This window comes from Nipponia nippon, unplaced genomic scaffold, assembly GCF_047370975.1.
Source record: "Nipponia nippon isolate SJK-2023a ecotype South Korea unplaced genomic scaffold, ASM4737097v1 scaffold_1, whole genome shotgun sequence".
NCBI lineage: Eukaryota > Metazoa > Chordata > Aves > Pelecaniformes > Threskiornithidae > Nipponia > Nipponia nippon.
In genome coordinates this window covers 24,419,218-24,437,719 of record NW_028262290.1, presented here as the reverse complement: position 1 = coordinate 24,437,719, position 18,502 = coordinate 24,419,218, and the positions used below count along the sequence as shown (strand labels likewise).

The window sequence follows — 18,502 nt, the reverse complement described above, 5'->3', positions numbered from 1 at the left end:
CAGAAGTTAACTCAAACTCTTTTCTAAAGATAAGCAAAGGCACTAAAATAAGAAAACCATATAATATACTTTTACAAACCTACTCTAAATTAAAAGCAGTAAAGCTGCGATAAGATAGGTGAACTCTCAAAGAAAATAATAGAAACCAACGAGACAATTCCATCTGTTGGAGAGAAGAAATGCAAGAATGCCTGTACAGAAAGACATCTGACATCGCCAGAAGTGCTTTTTCTTTTTCCCTCCCCTCAACTTCTGGCACAAAAGGCATAGACGAAACCATTTTCTCAGTGACTGAAAAACTGGTCTCAATCAGACAGCGATGCTCATCATGACACCTTCCTTGGTTCTTGCAGCTTTACACAGCAATAATTCCACTTCAATCTCCAGTTTTAATACAATATGCTGAGAATAAGAGAAGTGGGAAATGGTAGATTGTTGTAAGATACATCATGAATAAAAGATTATTACAAACAGATTAGCCCACAGTGGAAAAGACACAGGCTAAGCAGGAGGCATGGATAATCTGGGTAAGTGCCATGGAAAAATAAATATCATGATTGGACTTAAAGCAAATGGAAGCAGTTCAAATTGGCTTCCTCCAATTCACTCCAGAACATGTGATGCCCACATGTCCATTTCCAACAAAACCTCACCATAAAGAAACAAAGGCCAATACTGTGAGCGTTTGAAAATGCATCTACTACCAGCTTCATCCACACCACAGCAACATGAATTATTGCAGCTGCCTGATAAGCATGCAAGAAAAGAGTTGGAGGGGGGCGGGCGTTCAGCTTTTTTGTTTTGTTTTTTTGGAAGAGAGCTACCAGCATTTATCTGCAGCATACCATCCTGTCAGTACCTGTCGACCTTGCAAAGAGCAAATTTCATACAACGCAGGTTGCAGTTTTACAATTAGTCTACAAGGCTCACTGCATAGCTGTGGCCACAGGCAGTGACTTCACTCAACCCACTTTCTCTGTCCATCTACGTGCTCCTACAACTTCTCTGGCTCAGTTCTAGCAGGTTTCTGTCTGGTTAACTTTTCAGAACATCAGTTCCTTTATCCAACTCCTTGTGAGGCCACAAAAACACTAGTGTTTGCTTAACAGAAAGGTCAGGAACTCCTGGCTAGGAATAGGCTGTCTCTATAAATCAGCAGCCCACACTTAAATTGATCATGAAAATCACAGCCTTGCAGCAATACGTGATCATGTCATTGTGTGAAAATAAGGAAAATTTGTGGTAAGGGTGGTCCTAGAGAAAGGACTTCAAAAAGCAGCCATTCTTAAAGGTTTAAGATTAGCTTTACGGCAAAGTGTTGTTAATCTACTTGTTAACAAAGCCAAATACCAGCAGTAGGTGCATTATGATCAAGTAAAAATTTTGCAGCTTAAAGGATCTTCCACCAGAAACAACTCTTTTACATGACAAATTTGAGATCACGGCTTGATTAGCAAACACAGAAGATATTTCAAAGGCACGTTACCTATTTTTACCAAAAACCAAATCACGACTGCTATAACAAAACAATGTCAATCTTTATGCTTCCATTCAGAGTAAAAAAAAAAAAAAAAAAAAAAAGAGGAATTTAGAAACAAACAGAAATAATAAAGACAGATATTGCATGAAAAGGAGAGACTGAGCAATGCAGTTAATGGTTTGAATTAAATTCAGACAGTGGTAGGACAAATACTTTATCCGAACAGGACAGCATACATGCTGCAGTCAACAGGGGACACGGGAGTGCAGCTGTTAAAACATATCACTGCAGCTTCAGAGTAGGAGATTGCTTTAGAACCACACTGAAGCCCCCTTTAATTAGCTCCACTATAAATTCATAACTGCTCATCCCAGCAGAGCAATCAAAGGTAGACACAAACACTGTTAGCCACATTAACCCTGGCAGCTGCACTGACTGCTGCTATCAACATGCTTTTAGCCCTGCTGGGTGGGTTAGATTATCTAGGTCTGAGTGATTTTTGGACTTCTCAGGAAATTCCTTGCCATTTCTAGTGGCTGTATCGCCACGTTTTAGGGCAACCTTGAGGACATCTGTATTTTTTCCTCCTTTAGAACTACTTGAAAACACTCTTCCTTTGATGAAAACTCAAGAGAAAATACAGAAGTTTCACTTTTCATCATTAGCAAAAGCACAAAAGGACTCTGACACCAAATATGTGAGGCATTCCCTAATTCCGACATGAATAAAGCATTAGAACTTACTGGGCTGGCAAATGGTCTTGACCTTTGAGCCTCAAACCAAATTTGACAACTGCAGGTTCCGTTGAACTCAGATTTGTGGCAGAACCAAGTGAAATAGCATTGATGACACTTACAGAATCAAATATACTAAACCAGGAATACTTCAGAAAAAAAAAAACAAACTGTTGTTCCCCCCCCCCCAAACGTGAAATTTCATTTTGCACCCCCACACACACTTCTCATTCTTTCCCAGCTGAAACTAGTACAATTCTTTGGAGTAGCTAGAGTGTGGTTAAGCAGAGGAAGCTATGCTTGTTTGCATGGAATCTGCTATTTCCTCTCTGCCAAAACACTTGTTTAAAGAAGTCATGTAATATTTCTATTAAGCTGTAAACGCAGTAGACAAGGAAATGGCCTACTGGCAGTGCATTACCTTTGTGGCAGTGCCAACCAGCCTACAGCAAAATAGTGCACATGGTAATTTCAACATGCATTCCCAAGTAACAAAATTGTGCCTTACATAAATACCACAGAACTCCAGCAACATCTAGAAAAAGCAATGAAAATTTGCTGAAGCTTTCATGCTTGCCTGTATCAATTCTGTGTCATAACTAAAACAAAGTAGGAAAGCATCTACATATGTCCAAAAGTCCTGTGAAGCTATATCATATGACGCTGGGAAAACTATTGCAACTTAAATCTGTGTATTTCTTGTTAACCACTGTAAAAACTCACTAATAAAAATTAAGAAAAACTGTAGGTATCAAATATACAAAAGAGTACTAACTGCATACAAGCCCTTAAAAACCATAACGTAATTTATTAACAAGAACACATGTTCTATGTAATCCAGAATTGTTGTGTTAAATTACTTTGGCCTTTGATAGCATTCATTTGATTACAAGAATTATACAGATTCACAAGCTTTCAAACTCGGTGACCTTTGATTTATAAGCAGCTATTGTCATGCATATAAAAATCTTTTCTGATAATGTAGTCCTCACCTTTCAACAGTTAGTACAACTACATATAACGATGTTAAAATGAACTCAGTCGTAATTAAGGCATTTCCATTAAAAGCACAACCAAAAACCCCAGCATGATCAAATGTATTTAATTTGTAATCAGTAGTTCTTAAAAATATTTTAAATGTTATTTCATCTTAAATTAAGTTCCCATAAAAAACAAGCTTGAGAGATACTTTTGTTCTCAGCTTTTGTCTGAATATTTTCAGTTTGAACAGTAATTTTAAAATTGTGTACACAGAGGGGAAAAAAAAAAAACAAACAAACAAGGTGCAGGAAAACTATGAAGCTCTGCTTCCAAAATTATGTAATGTTTCTAATTGCAAAACACTCACTAGCTTTAACCGAGCTGCACATTGCCATAAAACTTCAGGAAACATCTCTGCTCTAAAAAGCACACACAAACAAAAATCAAGAACCCAACAAACAAAAACATCAAGAACCCAATAACACTACATACACTTGAACTCACATATGCAACACCTTACAGTAATCATATATGAACAGTACCTTCTCTTTCAAGAGTGATGGCTTCCTTATATTAAGATCTTGATATATGAGGCACCACCAAAAGAAAACTGAATAATCTAGTATCCATGCCATTTTTGCAGCAAATCACAAAGATGAAAAAAAAAAAAAATCTGCTTTTAGCAATATAAAGTGCCTTATTAATATCAAATGGGCTTTAGATATAAACAATTCAAGAACGAAGTATTTATTGATGTTCAGTGCAATCAGTGTAGCTATTCTATAGCTCATATCAAAAAAATAAAAGCATGACTAACAGTGGCATCACTTGCTCCTAGATACATGTTGTTCACCATTAACTTCTCCAAGTAATTCCTTTATAACTGCTACTTCTCATAAAGTGACTAATTCTATTTAGATTTTATTTTGCAAAAGTAAACTAATTCAGTAACAGACTTTAAGAGTCAATAATAAATAAAAACTGTCAGGTGCTACTAATATTAGCAGTGGTCACATAGGACAATCCTGAATCCTTCTTTAGGTCGTCTTTACCTCAAAACTCCCTTTCAAAGGAGGATGGCCTCTTGGTTCTGGAACTCACCAAGTGCATGTACAGTATGGAATAGGCTCTATATGTTGCCTTCAAGTCAATTAAGCACTTATTGCTTTAGTTCTCTCTCAAGTGGAGTTAAAGCATTCTGAAACCTCACAGAGATGTGTTAAAACACCAGCAAAATGCAGTAAATAAGAAGCAAGACAGCAAGTAAAAATCCTTACTCTTAAAATCTTTGTCCCTAAATGTACAGTTTTATGATTCCAGTATTAGTTTCTTGAGGTTTGGTTGGGTTTTTTTTTGTTTGTTTGGCTTTGTTTTGTTTTTTTAATACAACAAACAAGAAAACACCACCACACACACTTACCCTCATTGGATGAATATCAGCATACGGAGGCTTTCCTTCAGCCATTTCTATTGAAGTGATACCAAGGGACCAGATGTCTGCCACGCAGTTATAGCCAATCTCTTGTATTACTTCAGGAGCCATCCAAAACGGAGTTCCTATAACAGTATTACGTTTTGCCATTGTATCCTGTAATTATATTATTTATGCAATTAAAACAGAGATATTTATTCTCAGATTCTTTTGATATTAATTCTATATTTAAAAGTTAAATTAGCCACCCAAAAGTCAAATGGTAGTGACTTCCAATTAAGACCAAACAGATTCAGTCCATCAGCCTACAGAGGCCAAACAGGTGACAAGGATAATAAACCTCAAACAAAAGTTTAAAGTGAGATTATCAGGCACTTGAAGTACACTGGGTTGTAAAATTAACAACTAAAAACTAAATAGCCCTACAATACATTAAATACTCATCATGATAAAGAATGCTATTTCTACCACTAGTCACTCCTCAGACACAAAATTCAAGGCAGAACAAAAAGATGAAAGTAAAAAAACATGGTTGGGAGCACTAAAGCATTTTTAAATTTTCTTTCCACAGGTACTTACTGTTAACTGGCCAGCCACACCAAAATCAGCTAATTTTGCATGTCCCTCGGTGTTAAGAAGGATGTTTCCAGCCTTTATATCTCTATGTATTTTTCTCATAAAGTGCAAGTATTCAAGTCCTTTAAGAGTAGATTTCAGAATAGTTGCAATTTCATCTTCTGTTAGCTGCAAGAAAACATAAAACCACTTTCAGGTGTATATATATATATATATATATATATATATATATATATATAGCATCTATGTATTCGAACTATTTAAAACATGATCATTTCATAATTATTATTATACATAATACAGACAATGTACCTTCAGTATTTTAACACCGGAATATGCCCAATAGCATTTACAATTCAAAACTCTGATCTACTAAATTGATCCGTATAGCTAGAGTCTTGCACATCTAGAGTCCAGTCAGAGCAAGCGAGCTGCAAAACGAGAGAAGGGGCTGACTGATACAGATCAGATGGCAGAATATGCAATATTCTCTTGCCTGTCAATCAAAAGTTACTACTCTTTAGATGTTGGTATCCTTCATAAAGACTGCTGCACAGTTTCTACAATATAAAACTAATAGATTTATCAGTAAGATCATACATATTAATTGCCAAGTTATGCATTACCTTTGTCAGAGCAAAGGTCATGGTGGTTGCAACTGGACTAGATGGCACATAAGAGAATACTTCCCTGGAAAAACAGATAGCCCTTTCTCTACTGTGGAAGGCTAGAGCTATTCCTCAAACATCCATGCCCTTGAGTTCTTTACACAGTTTCCCGAACAAACTAGCACAGTCCTACATTTGGAAACAGATGAAAGGAATGACGTGTTTTCTTTATTTCTCAAATTCCTACATATGAAATGCCTGCTAAGTCTGCAATTAGTAGTATCAATCTTTTGTCCACCAGCTATTTCCAATTGCCTTACTGTTAGTTTCTCATTGCTGGCAATTTACAAATTAGAGAGTACGAATTAAGAGTTTCTTCACAAGAACAAAACCAACACGGAACAAAAAGCAAGGGATAAGGGTGTACGGAAAATAGCCAAGTAATTATTTATCACAAAGCTTGCAAAAAATATATTCGTCAGGGATAGCTTGCTACTTATTATCTGTAGGGAAATAATATAGCATGCAGAAATACAAAAGCCAGAACAGTTCCCAACTCATTTACAGAATTTTACTGAAGTCTGTCAAGTAAACCACTCTTTTTAAGGCTAGTGCCTTCATTTTATATAGAATGCAAGTAAATGATAATTTTTGAAAACAACTATTTCTCACTCTGCCTGTGCTCCATACTGACACAAAGCTGTAGAACTACACCCATAGAGATGTGCCCCAATGACCTTCCCAAAACCGTGCTCAGCCCTGAAAAAGGACAACTAAGATGTCAGGGTACTCCTATGCTGGAAGGTGCCAATAGCTATTATCACCTGTTCCTTTAAACTGTAGACAATTACAGAAATGATTGAGAATGGATGCCAACCAGATGCTATGGGCTTTTTCTTAAACCATTCTTCTCTTCTTGTTGCCAATTGATGCAGAGAATGAATGTTTACTGAACTTTTGGGTTCTTTTTAAATCACCTGCATCACTTGATGATTGCTAGATGATATCCTCATATGAACATATAATCAGATTGAATATATGGCTCTTCAGTTTCAGCCACAAATATTGTATTTTTTTTAAATATTAGCTTGCTGCCTATGCAAAGGTTTCCTGTTAGTTCTTAATATTAAATGTAGTTAAGCCACATGAGCTATGCTATAATATATCATGTTACTACCGCACTATAAAGTTGTACAATTGAACTAACAGAAATCCTAACATAGCTGGCCTTGAGTATATTTTATAAGACAAGCCACATTTTAGTAAGCACAACTACCACTACGGGAAGATAATGCAACATGTCGGCCCGCAACTTTCAAAAAGTAGTTGCAGCCTATTAATATCTTCTGGTCTCTAAAAAAACATACTCCTTTACATAACATTTACCACTGCATAATATTAATCTTGTACAGCCATGCTGAATTTTTAACAGGTTTCTTTCTGTTCTTTAATAACAGCATGGCCTTCAGTTACTTCTGAGAATTAAGGCAGAAGATTGAGACTCTTTAGAACTTTAGAGTTCCTGAAGTCAACAGTACATTTTGCACAGTTATACCCAGCTCTCTTTCATATCATGTTTGCTGTTTATTTTTCAATCAGGATGAATGGAAAGGTACTCTGAAATTAGTCAAGTAACTGAATACAAACTGAGAAACAAAACTGAAAATTTGACAAGTACGGGGCAGGGGGGGAGGGAGGAAATCGCAACAGGGACAGCCCTATACCAGGTACTATGAAGAAGATTAACTGTATCCCAGCCAAAACCAGCACAGATATTCACTGAACTCTGTAAAAGCATCACAAAGGAAACACTAAGAACTCTTTTGCTTGAGGTTTTTTTTTCAAGCAGACCAGACAAACTTCAGTTTCAAAGGTTTAAAAAAAAAAAAAAAAAAACCAACCCACCAATGATTAAACACCTACTATAAATAAAAAGGTGGTGTAGACTGGGCAGTCCAAAACACTTCTCTTACTTGCTACTTTAATATGATAGAATCATAGAATCGTTAAGGTTGGAAAAGACCCTTAAGATCATCGAGTCCAACTGCTAACCTAGCACTGCCAAGTCCATCACTAATATATGCAGAATTCATATACTATCACAGATGATACAATAAGCTGCAAGTATCAACTGGCAACAAGCTGACAGAAATTTCATTACCAAAGAAAATACAATACAGTAAAAAAAACTTGAGATATATTTTCATTTACCTGCTTCATAAACTACATGGACTACTGAGTAAGTCATCAGCTAGCACAGTTGTTTATCTTCAGCGCTTTAGATCAACATAATAGGAACACATAAGCTCCCGAACAAGTCTTATCAGAGAAAAAGTAAGAGTGAATCTTTTGCAGGTACCAGACCCCCTGAGAACACTTCTCAGATTTTGGTCAACATTTATTCTAGAATAAAAGCAAAAACACAGGCACAATTCATCCCATGTGATACCTTTTCTCAAGGAAATAGAAAGAAACTATTCATGCTGTTCAATTACAGTACATTGGTGCTTTAATATAAGACCTAAGCAAATGAATTGACACATTCTTAGAAATGCAAGAAACTGGAAAAATGAAGATGAATACTCCAGTTTGGCTGCAACACTGGGTTGCTGTTTTCCCCTCTTTCTCTACTTTTCCAATCCTATACAGAAATTAAATTAACCAATAGCAATTCCTTCCAGTTTCAGTTTTGAAAGTGTTGGTTCACATCTGCACCTCTCTCCAAAAAACAAAAGCACCACCAAAAGCCCACAAGAAACAAAAAACCCACTCATAATCACTCTAAGCCAACAGAATGACTCAACAGAAAGAAAAAAAATGATTAGTCAGCAAGATTATCTGCACTTGAGTTGCTCATAAGTTTTAATTATTTAACAAACAGAACTACTTCCCTATTGCAGCTTCTCTCCCATCTCATAAAACCTGAGCGTGGAGCCCAAGGACAGTTACAGTACGTTTATTTAAACAGCAGCGCCAAGCTCCAGTCCCTCCTTTCACTGCAGCCTACAGCAGTAACTCCCACTGCGTCTCAGCCCTTCCACTGAACAACTCTAACTGACCCTGGCTAAAAATAAATCTGTCTGCCAAATTATTTTTCAAAAAAATTAGTTCCCCGATTCAATTCACAGCATAGTCAACAAGGATGTAGCAGAGTAGGAGCTGCTCAAATTGGCATTGCTTTCCAAATAAGTACATGTGTTGCTATACCCAAAGAGTCCCAGTGACTTTTATAAACCTTTCCTTATGCAAGCAGAGGATTAAATTGATGGTGGCATTAGCTCCATGCTCCACAGCAAGCAGTTACCGCCTCTGCTACGTATTATGCATTCTTTGCCCGCCATTTATCTCCAAGATCTTTCAGTGTTTCTATTCAGTGGCACACTGCTCAAAGACTTTATTTATGCTACTTCTTTATGCTGACTGCTGTGCTGCTTCAGAGGACTGTATGCCAGGAGAGCTGAAAACCCTGTTATACACAGCGCAAACAAGACAGCTTTCCTGGCTGTGCGTCAAGGGAGTGAAACCATCTACTTGATCTGGAATCAAGCAAGAAGGGACTTTAAATCAACTGTAAGATAAACTGAAGTATGGTCAGAAGGATATCTGGAGAAAGAGACAACCCTCATTATGTAACCTAATAATTTTGTGGTGAAGTACACTAATTACAGTGATTTTGTGGTAAAGTACAGAGTGATTATCTGAAGACTCACACTACAGGCAATTTAAGCTCTGGCTATTAATAAATATCATGAATGGTTTATGACATGCTGAGTCTAACACTTTCTGCCAGAGCTTTGCCAAATCCACCCCACTTCAGAAACAATACAGTGTCCTGAATGTCCAAAGACTTCCATGCAGTTAATTCTGAACACGCATCAAAAAATGATCCAGAGCACTGACAAATGTACAGCAAGACAGGCATACAACTTACTGCCTGCTTTCATCCAGAAACAAGTATGACGAGAAATTATGCTTAGAAGGCTCAGCAGAGAAGGTCTCTCTTCAATATGTTGTGTTCCTAAGGAGGTAAATCCTTACTTTTAATTCTTGAGAAATTAGTGGCTAAACCACATGGAGATCTTTGGGTCAACTCTAGATGGAGAAGTGCTTTTGCAGCCGCATGGCAAAATCCATCTCTCAAAAGGAGAAAGTAACAGAATACCTGTATCAAAAGGTTGACAAAGAAGCTAAGGACTGAGAAACCAGCAAACCAGAAGAGAGTGAGTTCTAGAGTACTGCAGCCTGATATACCACCTGGGGACCATCAGTAAAAGAAAGCTCTAGCCTGGCTACATGTTACAAAAGTAAGAATATTTAAGTAACATCAAAATACATACATTGGTCAGAAAAGCCCATAGAAGTGAATGTCATCTATAAGAAGTAAGCAGAGAGCATGTCATGTTTATCAGGAATAGCAGTAACAGGGAAAAAGAAGCGAGAACAGGCTTACTCTGCCATAAGTGTTCTGAGACACATCAATCCCAACTCCAAATGTCCTAGATCCATCCACTTGTGCTTCATAAAATGTGTGTGGTATATATATCTCCGTACATATGTATACAAAGATCATATATATAACATGCTACAGTTACTGAAGTAATTCCTGCTTATATTATTGCTAAACATGGCCAAGTGTATGCATAATAGTACAGACAAAAGGTTTAGCTTTAATATATTTTAATATTTAGAAGGACGCAATGAATTTCCAGCTTTACTCAACAAGCCAAGAAAGCACACTCACCTTCCCTACAGAAAATTACCTTTTGAGAAAATAATGTACTGCCATATTGATCATTACCATGCAATCACAACAAAAAAAACTTAAAAAAAAATCTTTCAAAATCATTAATTTCTTGATTTTTTCTGCAATTTAAACTTTTTGCAGAACATACACCACCTATACATACCACTGAACACTTACAGAAATATGAAATTCGCCAAAAAAAAAATACTTCTAAAGCCACAAAGGTTATTCAACTATGGCAGTATAACAGCTGAGCCATACATACGCCATTTCTACCCTTACTGGACATACAAAGCATTGCACAAAAAGTTCTAGTTATGCTGCCTCTGTAGACCAAAACTATTGCATTTGGTTTTGCACAACATTAACGGTATTTAAGTATTCTGTATGCTGCAAAGGCGGCAAATGGTATCCCAGGCTGCATTAGACAAAGTGTTGCCAGGGAGTGGAAGGAGGTGATCCTTCCCCTCTGCTCGGCACTGGTGAGGCCACACTTGGAGCGCTGGGTCTACTTCTGGGCTCCCCAGTACAAGGGAGACATGGGCATACTGGAGGGAGTCCAACAAAAGGGCCATAAAGATGATGAAGGGACTGGAGCATCTCTCCTGCGAGGAGAGGCTGAGAGAGCTGGGACTGTTCAGCCTGGAGCAGAGAAAGCTCAAGGGGGATTTTCTCAATGTGTACAAATATCCAAAGGGAGGGTGCAAAGAGGATGGAGCCAGGCCCTTTTCAGTGGTGCCCAGCAATAGGACCAGAGGCAATGGGCACACACTGAAACACAGGAGGTTCCCTCTGAACATCAGGAAACGCTTTTTTACTGCGAGGGTAAGCAAGCACTAGAATAGGTTGCCAAGGAAGGTTGTGGAATTTCCCTCCTTGGAGACATTCAAAAGCCATGTGGACATGGGCCTGAGCAGCCAGCTCTACATGGCCCTGCTTGAGGAGGGTGGTTGGACCAGATGACATCTAGACGTCCTTTCCAACCTCAACCATTCCGTGACTCGGTATTAGCATCATTTACAACTAAATTATTCCCTACTGCAGGATTAGGTGCATTTATGCCAATTTGAATAAATCAGGGGTGGTTGGTTTGTTTGTTTTAGTTGACTGGTCTACATTTCAAGCTTGCATGTCACCCCAATATAAAGGAATCCAAAATATTTAGCTACTAAGGAATATCCAATAAGTTAGTTGATGGAACAGAAGGTAAGTATGTGTTCCTAAGGAAGTAAATCACTAGCTTTAGTTCTTGAAAAATAAGTGGTTGAGGTCCCTGCTAACCGGAAGCTAGCCAATGTTACTCCAATTTACAAGAAGGGCATGAGGGAAGACCCAGGAAAATACAGACCTGTAAGTCTAACCTCAGTTCCTGGAAAAATTATGGAGAAGATCATACTGGGTACTACTGAAAGGCATTTAAAGAACAATGCAATCATCAGGTACCATCAACATGGGTTCACAAAAGGGAAAGTCCTGTTTAACTAACTTGATATCCTTCTATGATAAGGTCACCCACCTAGTGGACGAAGGGAAGGCAGCAGATTTAGGGTTTTGGGATTTTAGTAAGGCTTTTGATACTGTCCCTTACAGCATCCTTCTGGACGCAGTGCGCTGGGTGAAGAACTGGCTGAATGGCAGGGCTCAAAGGGTTGTAGTGAATGGGGCTACCTCTGGCCAGTGACCGGTCACCAGCCATGTCCCTCAGGGCTCAATTCTAGGGCCAGTTCTGTTCAACATGTTTATCAATGATCTGGATGCTGGAGTTGACTGCACCATTAGTAAGTTTGCTGATAATACCAAACTGGGAGAGGCTCTTGACTCTTTTGAGGGACAAGAAGCCTTGCAGATAGATCTAGATAGATTGGAGCATTGGGCTATGATTAATGGGATGAAATTTAACAAGTCCAAATGGCAGATTCTGCACCTGGGACAGAGTAATGCCAGGCACAAGTATAAATTGGGAGAGGAGTGACTGGAGAGCAGCCCTGCAGAAAGGGATCCGGGGGTGCTGGTCAACAGCAGGCTCAATATGAGACAGCAGTGTGCCCTGGCAGCCAAGAGGGCAAACTGCATCCTGGGGTGCATCAAACACAGCATAACCAGCTGGTCAAGAGAGGTGATTATCCTGCTGCACACAGTGTTAGTGCGACCTCACCTTGAGTGCAGTTCTGGGCCCCACAATTTAAGAAGTACGTTAAGGCACTCAAATGTGTCCAGAGGAGGGCAACACAGCTGGTGACAGGGCTGGAAGGCATGTCCTGTGAGGAGCAGCTAAGGACTTTGGGCTTGTCTAGTTTGGAGAAAAGGAGACTGAGGGGCAACCTCATTGCTCTCTGCAGCTTCCTGAGGAGAAGAAGTGGAGAGGGAGGTGCTGAGCTCTTCTCCCTGGGATCCAGTGATAGGACACATGGGAATGGTTCAAAGCTGTGCCAGGGGAGGTTCAGACTGGACATCAGGAAGCATTTCTTTACAAAGAGGGTGTTCAAACACTGGAATAGGCTTTCTAGAGAGGTGGTTGATGCCTCAAGCTTGTCAGTGTTTAAAAGGCACTTGGACAATGCTCTTAATAACTTGCTTTAATAACTTTTGGTCAGCCCTGAAGTGGTCAGGCATTCGGACTAGATGATTGTTGTAGGTCTCTTCCAACTGAAATAATCTATTCTATTCTATTTTTCCCCTGCCACGAGCATAGCAGTTAACCCCATCTGGATTTTACAATGCATTCCATCATTATAAACTTGTATTAAAAGGACATATGCCTGAAGACAGATTACCTAAATGCATCAACAGCTTATGTCTTCATATATACAAGATACGAAAAAAATGTTTTGTTGGGAAATATATAAAAATACATTTTTTTGTTTAAACACAACAAAACACAACGTATCATTCTTCTTTACATCATATAGAGACTAGTTGGCACATAAACTAACATAAGACTGATGTAATTTGGGGGAATAGATGAGGCAGACACACTTTCTGAGCCTGCCAATTCTTGGAAGCAACAAGGGGCCAAAGTATACAAAAACAGATCCAAAGCTCCTCCAATTATTCATTTATTCACAAAAATCTTACAAAACCACAAATAAACTCTTAATATCCACATCAAAATACTTCCTAATTATGCCTCCTCCCTTCTTTACCCTAAATCACAGGCTCTCCTCATAAGGATGGTTAAAAGTCACTACGTAGGTAGTGTAGCACGTGTGTCCTTACAAGTGACTTTCGACTTACAAAGGCAACAGCTAAGTGCAGAATCAGCCCCTAATATACCTTGTCATAGCACACAACTTGCCATCTACTTAATATCCAGTTCTCTCTAGTTCTAACAGTAGTTGATATTGACATAAAAGTAATGCCATTGACAACTACTACACAGTACAACTAAAAGAAACAAAACTATTTAATATTTTAATATTAGGAATATGTTACAGTCAGTGTTGCTATCCTGGTCTGGATGTATGGTTCTTATACCATAATATTCCTGATCAAGCCATATGGGTATTATGTTCCCTGTTAAAACAGTTGATTTATTCTGAGCTTTTAAACATACAGCACCATCAGCATAGCATGCTCTGTATCTTGTACCTTACTATAATTTCACAGTCATTATCTTTCTACTTCGTTTCTGATTTCCAGTTGTGTCAAGATCCTAATTTAAAATCCTGTGGAACATTTATCTGCTTGATATCTTTGGCTAGTTCTAATTCTCTATGCTGTGGCCCTTTGATGGGTTGGTGCTACCTCCTAAATACGAGTCAGCCATGAAGCAGCTTCAAATCCCTCATCATCAAAACCACATGCAAGTTAAATATTAAAATGAATGTGAATGATAAAGGTGAACAACTCTACAGCCTACATGAAAACATTGACCATGAAGCCAATCTTTAAAACGGAAATTTGGAGCAAAGCAGATCACAACAAATTCAGGTGTTCCACATGATTAGGAGACCAGCTAATTCACATATCTATGTCTAACTGGCTATGGATGCCATGCACAAAGGAGACTTAAGGGTGCATTTACACAGTCTATCACACACTACCTAATCCATGCAGCTGTTGGGACAACTCATCTACAGGTTCTCTGCTCACAGTCAATCATTCTCCTTCCTCTGAAGGGGTCTGGGTCAGCTGAATTGCTTTAACTGCCTAAGTCCATTCCCAGCTGCTCTTTTTACACTAAGTAATGCATGCACATTAAGTCTGATGCTTCCAGGAAGTATCAGATCACTGAATCTAAACAGTCTGATTAGGCCGAGCACACCCAGTAAGTCCACTCTCATGGCAAATAAAGGCATCATGGTACAATGATTCTTCCACCAGAAACGATGGAGCTCGAACATCACCGATCTTATCATAATCACATACCTCTCCTAGTCTTCATTTATGTGAAGACAAGGCTGGACTAACAAAGAGGCCGAGATGCAGGAGAGATGAGCAAATGAGCAGGGGAGAAGATATGACAATTACTGCGACACCCTTCCCACTTGTAATACTTGAAGTATAACTCATGAATTGCGGCAGAAAGCTTCAGAGGGAAAAAAAGAGTGGTTACAGTTGCAGCTCTAGCCTGAAGTCAACGTTAGATTCTGGTTCCCACTGTCTGCTACAAACTTTAGTGAGACTACACTTTCCTTGAGCTTCACTTTCAGAGCAATTACCTTTCAGACTTCTTGTTTTAAGCAGACCTGCATGCTCTATGTGAAGACAGTGCCCTTCAAACAAAAATCACAGCTTATGTCTTGAGTGACGTATGAAATCACGACATCTAAATTACTTATGATGACAAGGTTTGGTCTAAGACTTTAAGTAATTGTCTTAAACTAATGGAGATAATCCCTTCTTCTTCCTATATTATAACTAAAGGGGTACATCAATATTATGGTAATGGATGGAATAAGAACTCACTACCATAGAAAAATTACCAGTTATACTCAAGTATAACAACTTAGGCATAGGATCATACGAAGGAAGTGAGGCAGCAAGTGTCATTCTTCTTACTGAGCCCAAGTCATGCTGCATGTAAAATGATACGGAAAATATGCCGCAATAAGCATAACATGACCATTCACTGCGCAGGTGATAATCAGTGTTGCTGTTTTTTCATATTTGTGTTTCTGACTACATAATCCCAGTAACATAACTTTTGTAATGTCTCTTGAATGTAACATGCAACAGACCCCACCTTCTCTTCTCCTTAAATTAGCATTTTTAGACTGGATAATTCAAGATAGTGCTAACAAATTAGAGTCTTCTACCTGTAGTTCAAAAACGAATATAGCCTAGCAGCAACATAAAATCATCTAAAATATCTAGTGGCTCATATGGAAAACTATTTCAGGAAATCTCGGGCATCTCCCATGGTCACACACTCAACATTAGCTAGCACTAATAAGTACACATAGGAAGATCAAGAGCTGCTTAGAATACAGAAGTCAGACTCCATAGCCCTTATTCTTCACTACCAAGTTCCAGCTTGCTATAAGACATCTACGAAGTACTCAGCTGGCTAACCAGATGTCGAGCACAACCTTGCAAGTAATGTAGAACAGTGCAAAGTGTCTTCAGCACTGTACTAAATACAGTTAACATGGGAAAACACATTTTAACTATGATTCAGTAGCACAACAACATGCATTTGTCATGTATACACACAGTTGTGATCAGCACCAATTCAGTTAGTTGGGCTGTTCAGAGTCCTTTTCTGACAAAGCACTGTGAATAAGGTCAAGAACCTCAATGGAAGTCCTAACCACAGGTCATTTAAAAAAATACAACCACATGCCTTTCAAACAGGAAGCACTTATTTATTTCAGTTGTCACTGTTTAAAAACAACAACTTTACCATTATATAAAACATATTTGCAAATAGATCACTTGGCTCACAAACTACACACCCGTTCACACCATTCACACTGGTGTGGATCATCCAGGAAGCCAATTGTCCTTAGAACTGACCTGTAGATGTTCATACCAATATCTGACTAGTTAATAACAGTATTTATTTTAATGGAAAGATGAAGGTCAGATAAAGTTTGGGGAAAGATAATTCTGTCTTCAGAGCAACTCTTTTAGTATTTTGCAAATAAACACCAGACCTCAGGTTATATACTATTCTAATAGTATATACAGTGACTCCTCACTGAGTGAGCATGATCCACTAACACTGAGTCCTGTAGAAAAAGGGGGAAGAGAGGACAATTAGTGTTTCACACTGCACAGGTATCAGAAGATGCTGCATGGCCAATCTTAGTTCTGAAACTTCCCAACTTCTGACTGCAGCCTTATTTGCAGCCTTTTTGGCAGCCTTATTTGCATGTAATATATATATAGTTATTTTGGAAACAGATGAATAACAGTGTAGCTCTAACTTGCTCTTCTTTCATGACAATTAACCAGCCTAACACACGCGTCTTATTTCTGGCACACAAACAACAAATACTTTTTTTTCTGAGATGAAAGCTAATTTTCTCCTATGAGCTAATTTCCAAGCAGATGGACACAGTTTTACTGCAAGGTTACAAGAAAGGTCTATCGCTTTAAGATTCAAACACCACAACACATTTTTGAAGGAACCTACAATGCTACTCTAAAGAACTAAGGAAAAATAATTCCTAAAAATTGAGATAATGCCACGCAGCGTTTAGGTAACAGTCAATCGTTCATTACCATAATAAGGATTTTTTTAGACGAGCACATTTCTGTGCTGCATTGCAGAAGCTAGTATAGACTACCTTGGTTTGTAAGGCTAGACACAGAATAAGGCAACCAGGATGTTTTGGATCAACTTCTTTCCTCCTCTCCCTCAGTCTGGCTGTATAGAAAAGTACCTGAAGAGTCTTGGCCCAAAAATCAGCCTCTGGTAATACAGCTGACTTGCCCATTGATTCAATTCACCTCCCAGAAGGCTTACCAACAGAACATTGTCAGCAGCATATCCAGGATGGACTTGTCCATTGCCATAACTTCTGGCCACCAAGATCAGTTAAACAAGTTAGCTAGCGCAGAAGGAATTTCAGTCTTTGTGTATGGACTGGCTGGCTACTAATTAATCCATGTGGGCTCAACTGAGGAAGATATACTATGATAGATGCTACTTAAACAGAAAACGTAAGTGTTATTAGGCCTTAGATAACCAATGTACAGCTGCAAATCACATGTATTTTAGTGCAGCAAAGACCTACAAATTAAAACTATTTTAACTGTGAAGTTACCGAGAAGCATGACTGCTTAAAACTACAAAATAACATTCTTATGAGCAAAGTGCCTTTAGCCCAGTGCGGTAACAAAGGTCTGCCCTGAACCCCCATGGCAGCATAAAGAGAAAGCAAAACCAGAAGGACATTCAAACACAGCACCTAAAAATACAGATACGCTATTCATTTGAATTACTGGAGCTTAAACACAATGAAAAAAGTAATTAGCTAAGAAAACATGGCAGAAGATAATCAATAAGAATACATGAGGTGATGTATATGTAACTGATAAATAAACTGGTATGTAAAGGAAGTCACAGTTCAGATACAAGATGCAGGATCTCTGGACCCAACAGCACACCACCTGTACAGGAGTACGTTGCTACACTTCTCACTTACAATACTATCCTAAATAAGAAGGTTTTGTCTCATAAACCCACTGCATAGCCACTACATGGTATGCTACAGTCAACTGAATTTGGTCCTCAAAAGAGACAGGATTAGAACGACTCAGTTAATCATGACCAGTGGACGAGCAAGTGCGCTCTAAATTATCAGTAGAGAGGCAGAGTGGCTGGTGTGTCAATACTTCCCAATACATTAATAGCAGCCAGCAGGATTTAAAGTATTGCTTCACATTGTAATTATTTCATTCTGTTGCAAGCTGCCACTGAAAAAGTCAGTTTCATTCCTTCTTTTCCTTCCCTTTCCCCACTGCTCATTCCTAATGTCTCTCTTGCATCAGATCCAG

General features: G+C 38.5%; 1 protein-coding gene across 3 annotated transcripts in view; it reads right to left on the bottom strand.

Moving 5' to 3' along the window:
- STK3 (serine/threonine kinase 3) overlaps positions 1 to 18,502 on the bottom strand; it is a 138,197-nt gene that overhangs the window by 103,811 nt on the left and 15,884 nt on the right. For all 3 annotated transcript variants that reach the window (XM_087749066.1, XM_087749075.1, XM_009469315.2), the window contains exons 5-6: positions 5,207 to 5,371; positions 4,616 to 4,783 (exon numbers count right to left, since the gene is read on the bottom strand). In XM_087749066.1, coding sequence (XP_087605192.1) covers positions 4,616 to 4,783; positions 5,207 to 5,371 — 333 coding nt within the window. The remainder of the gene's footprint in view (positions 1 to 4,615; positions 4,784 to 5,206; positions 5,372 to 18,502) is intronic.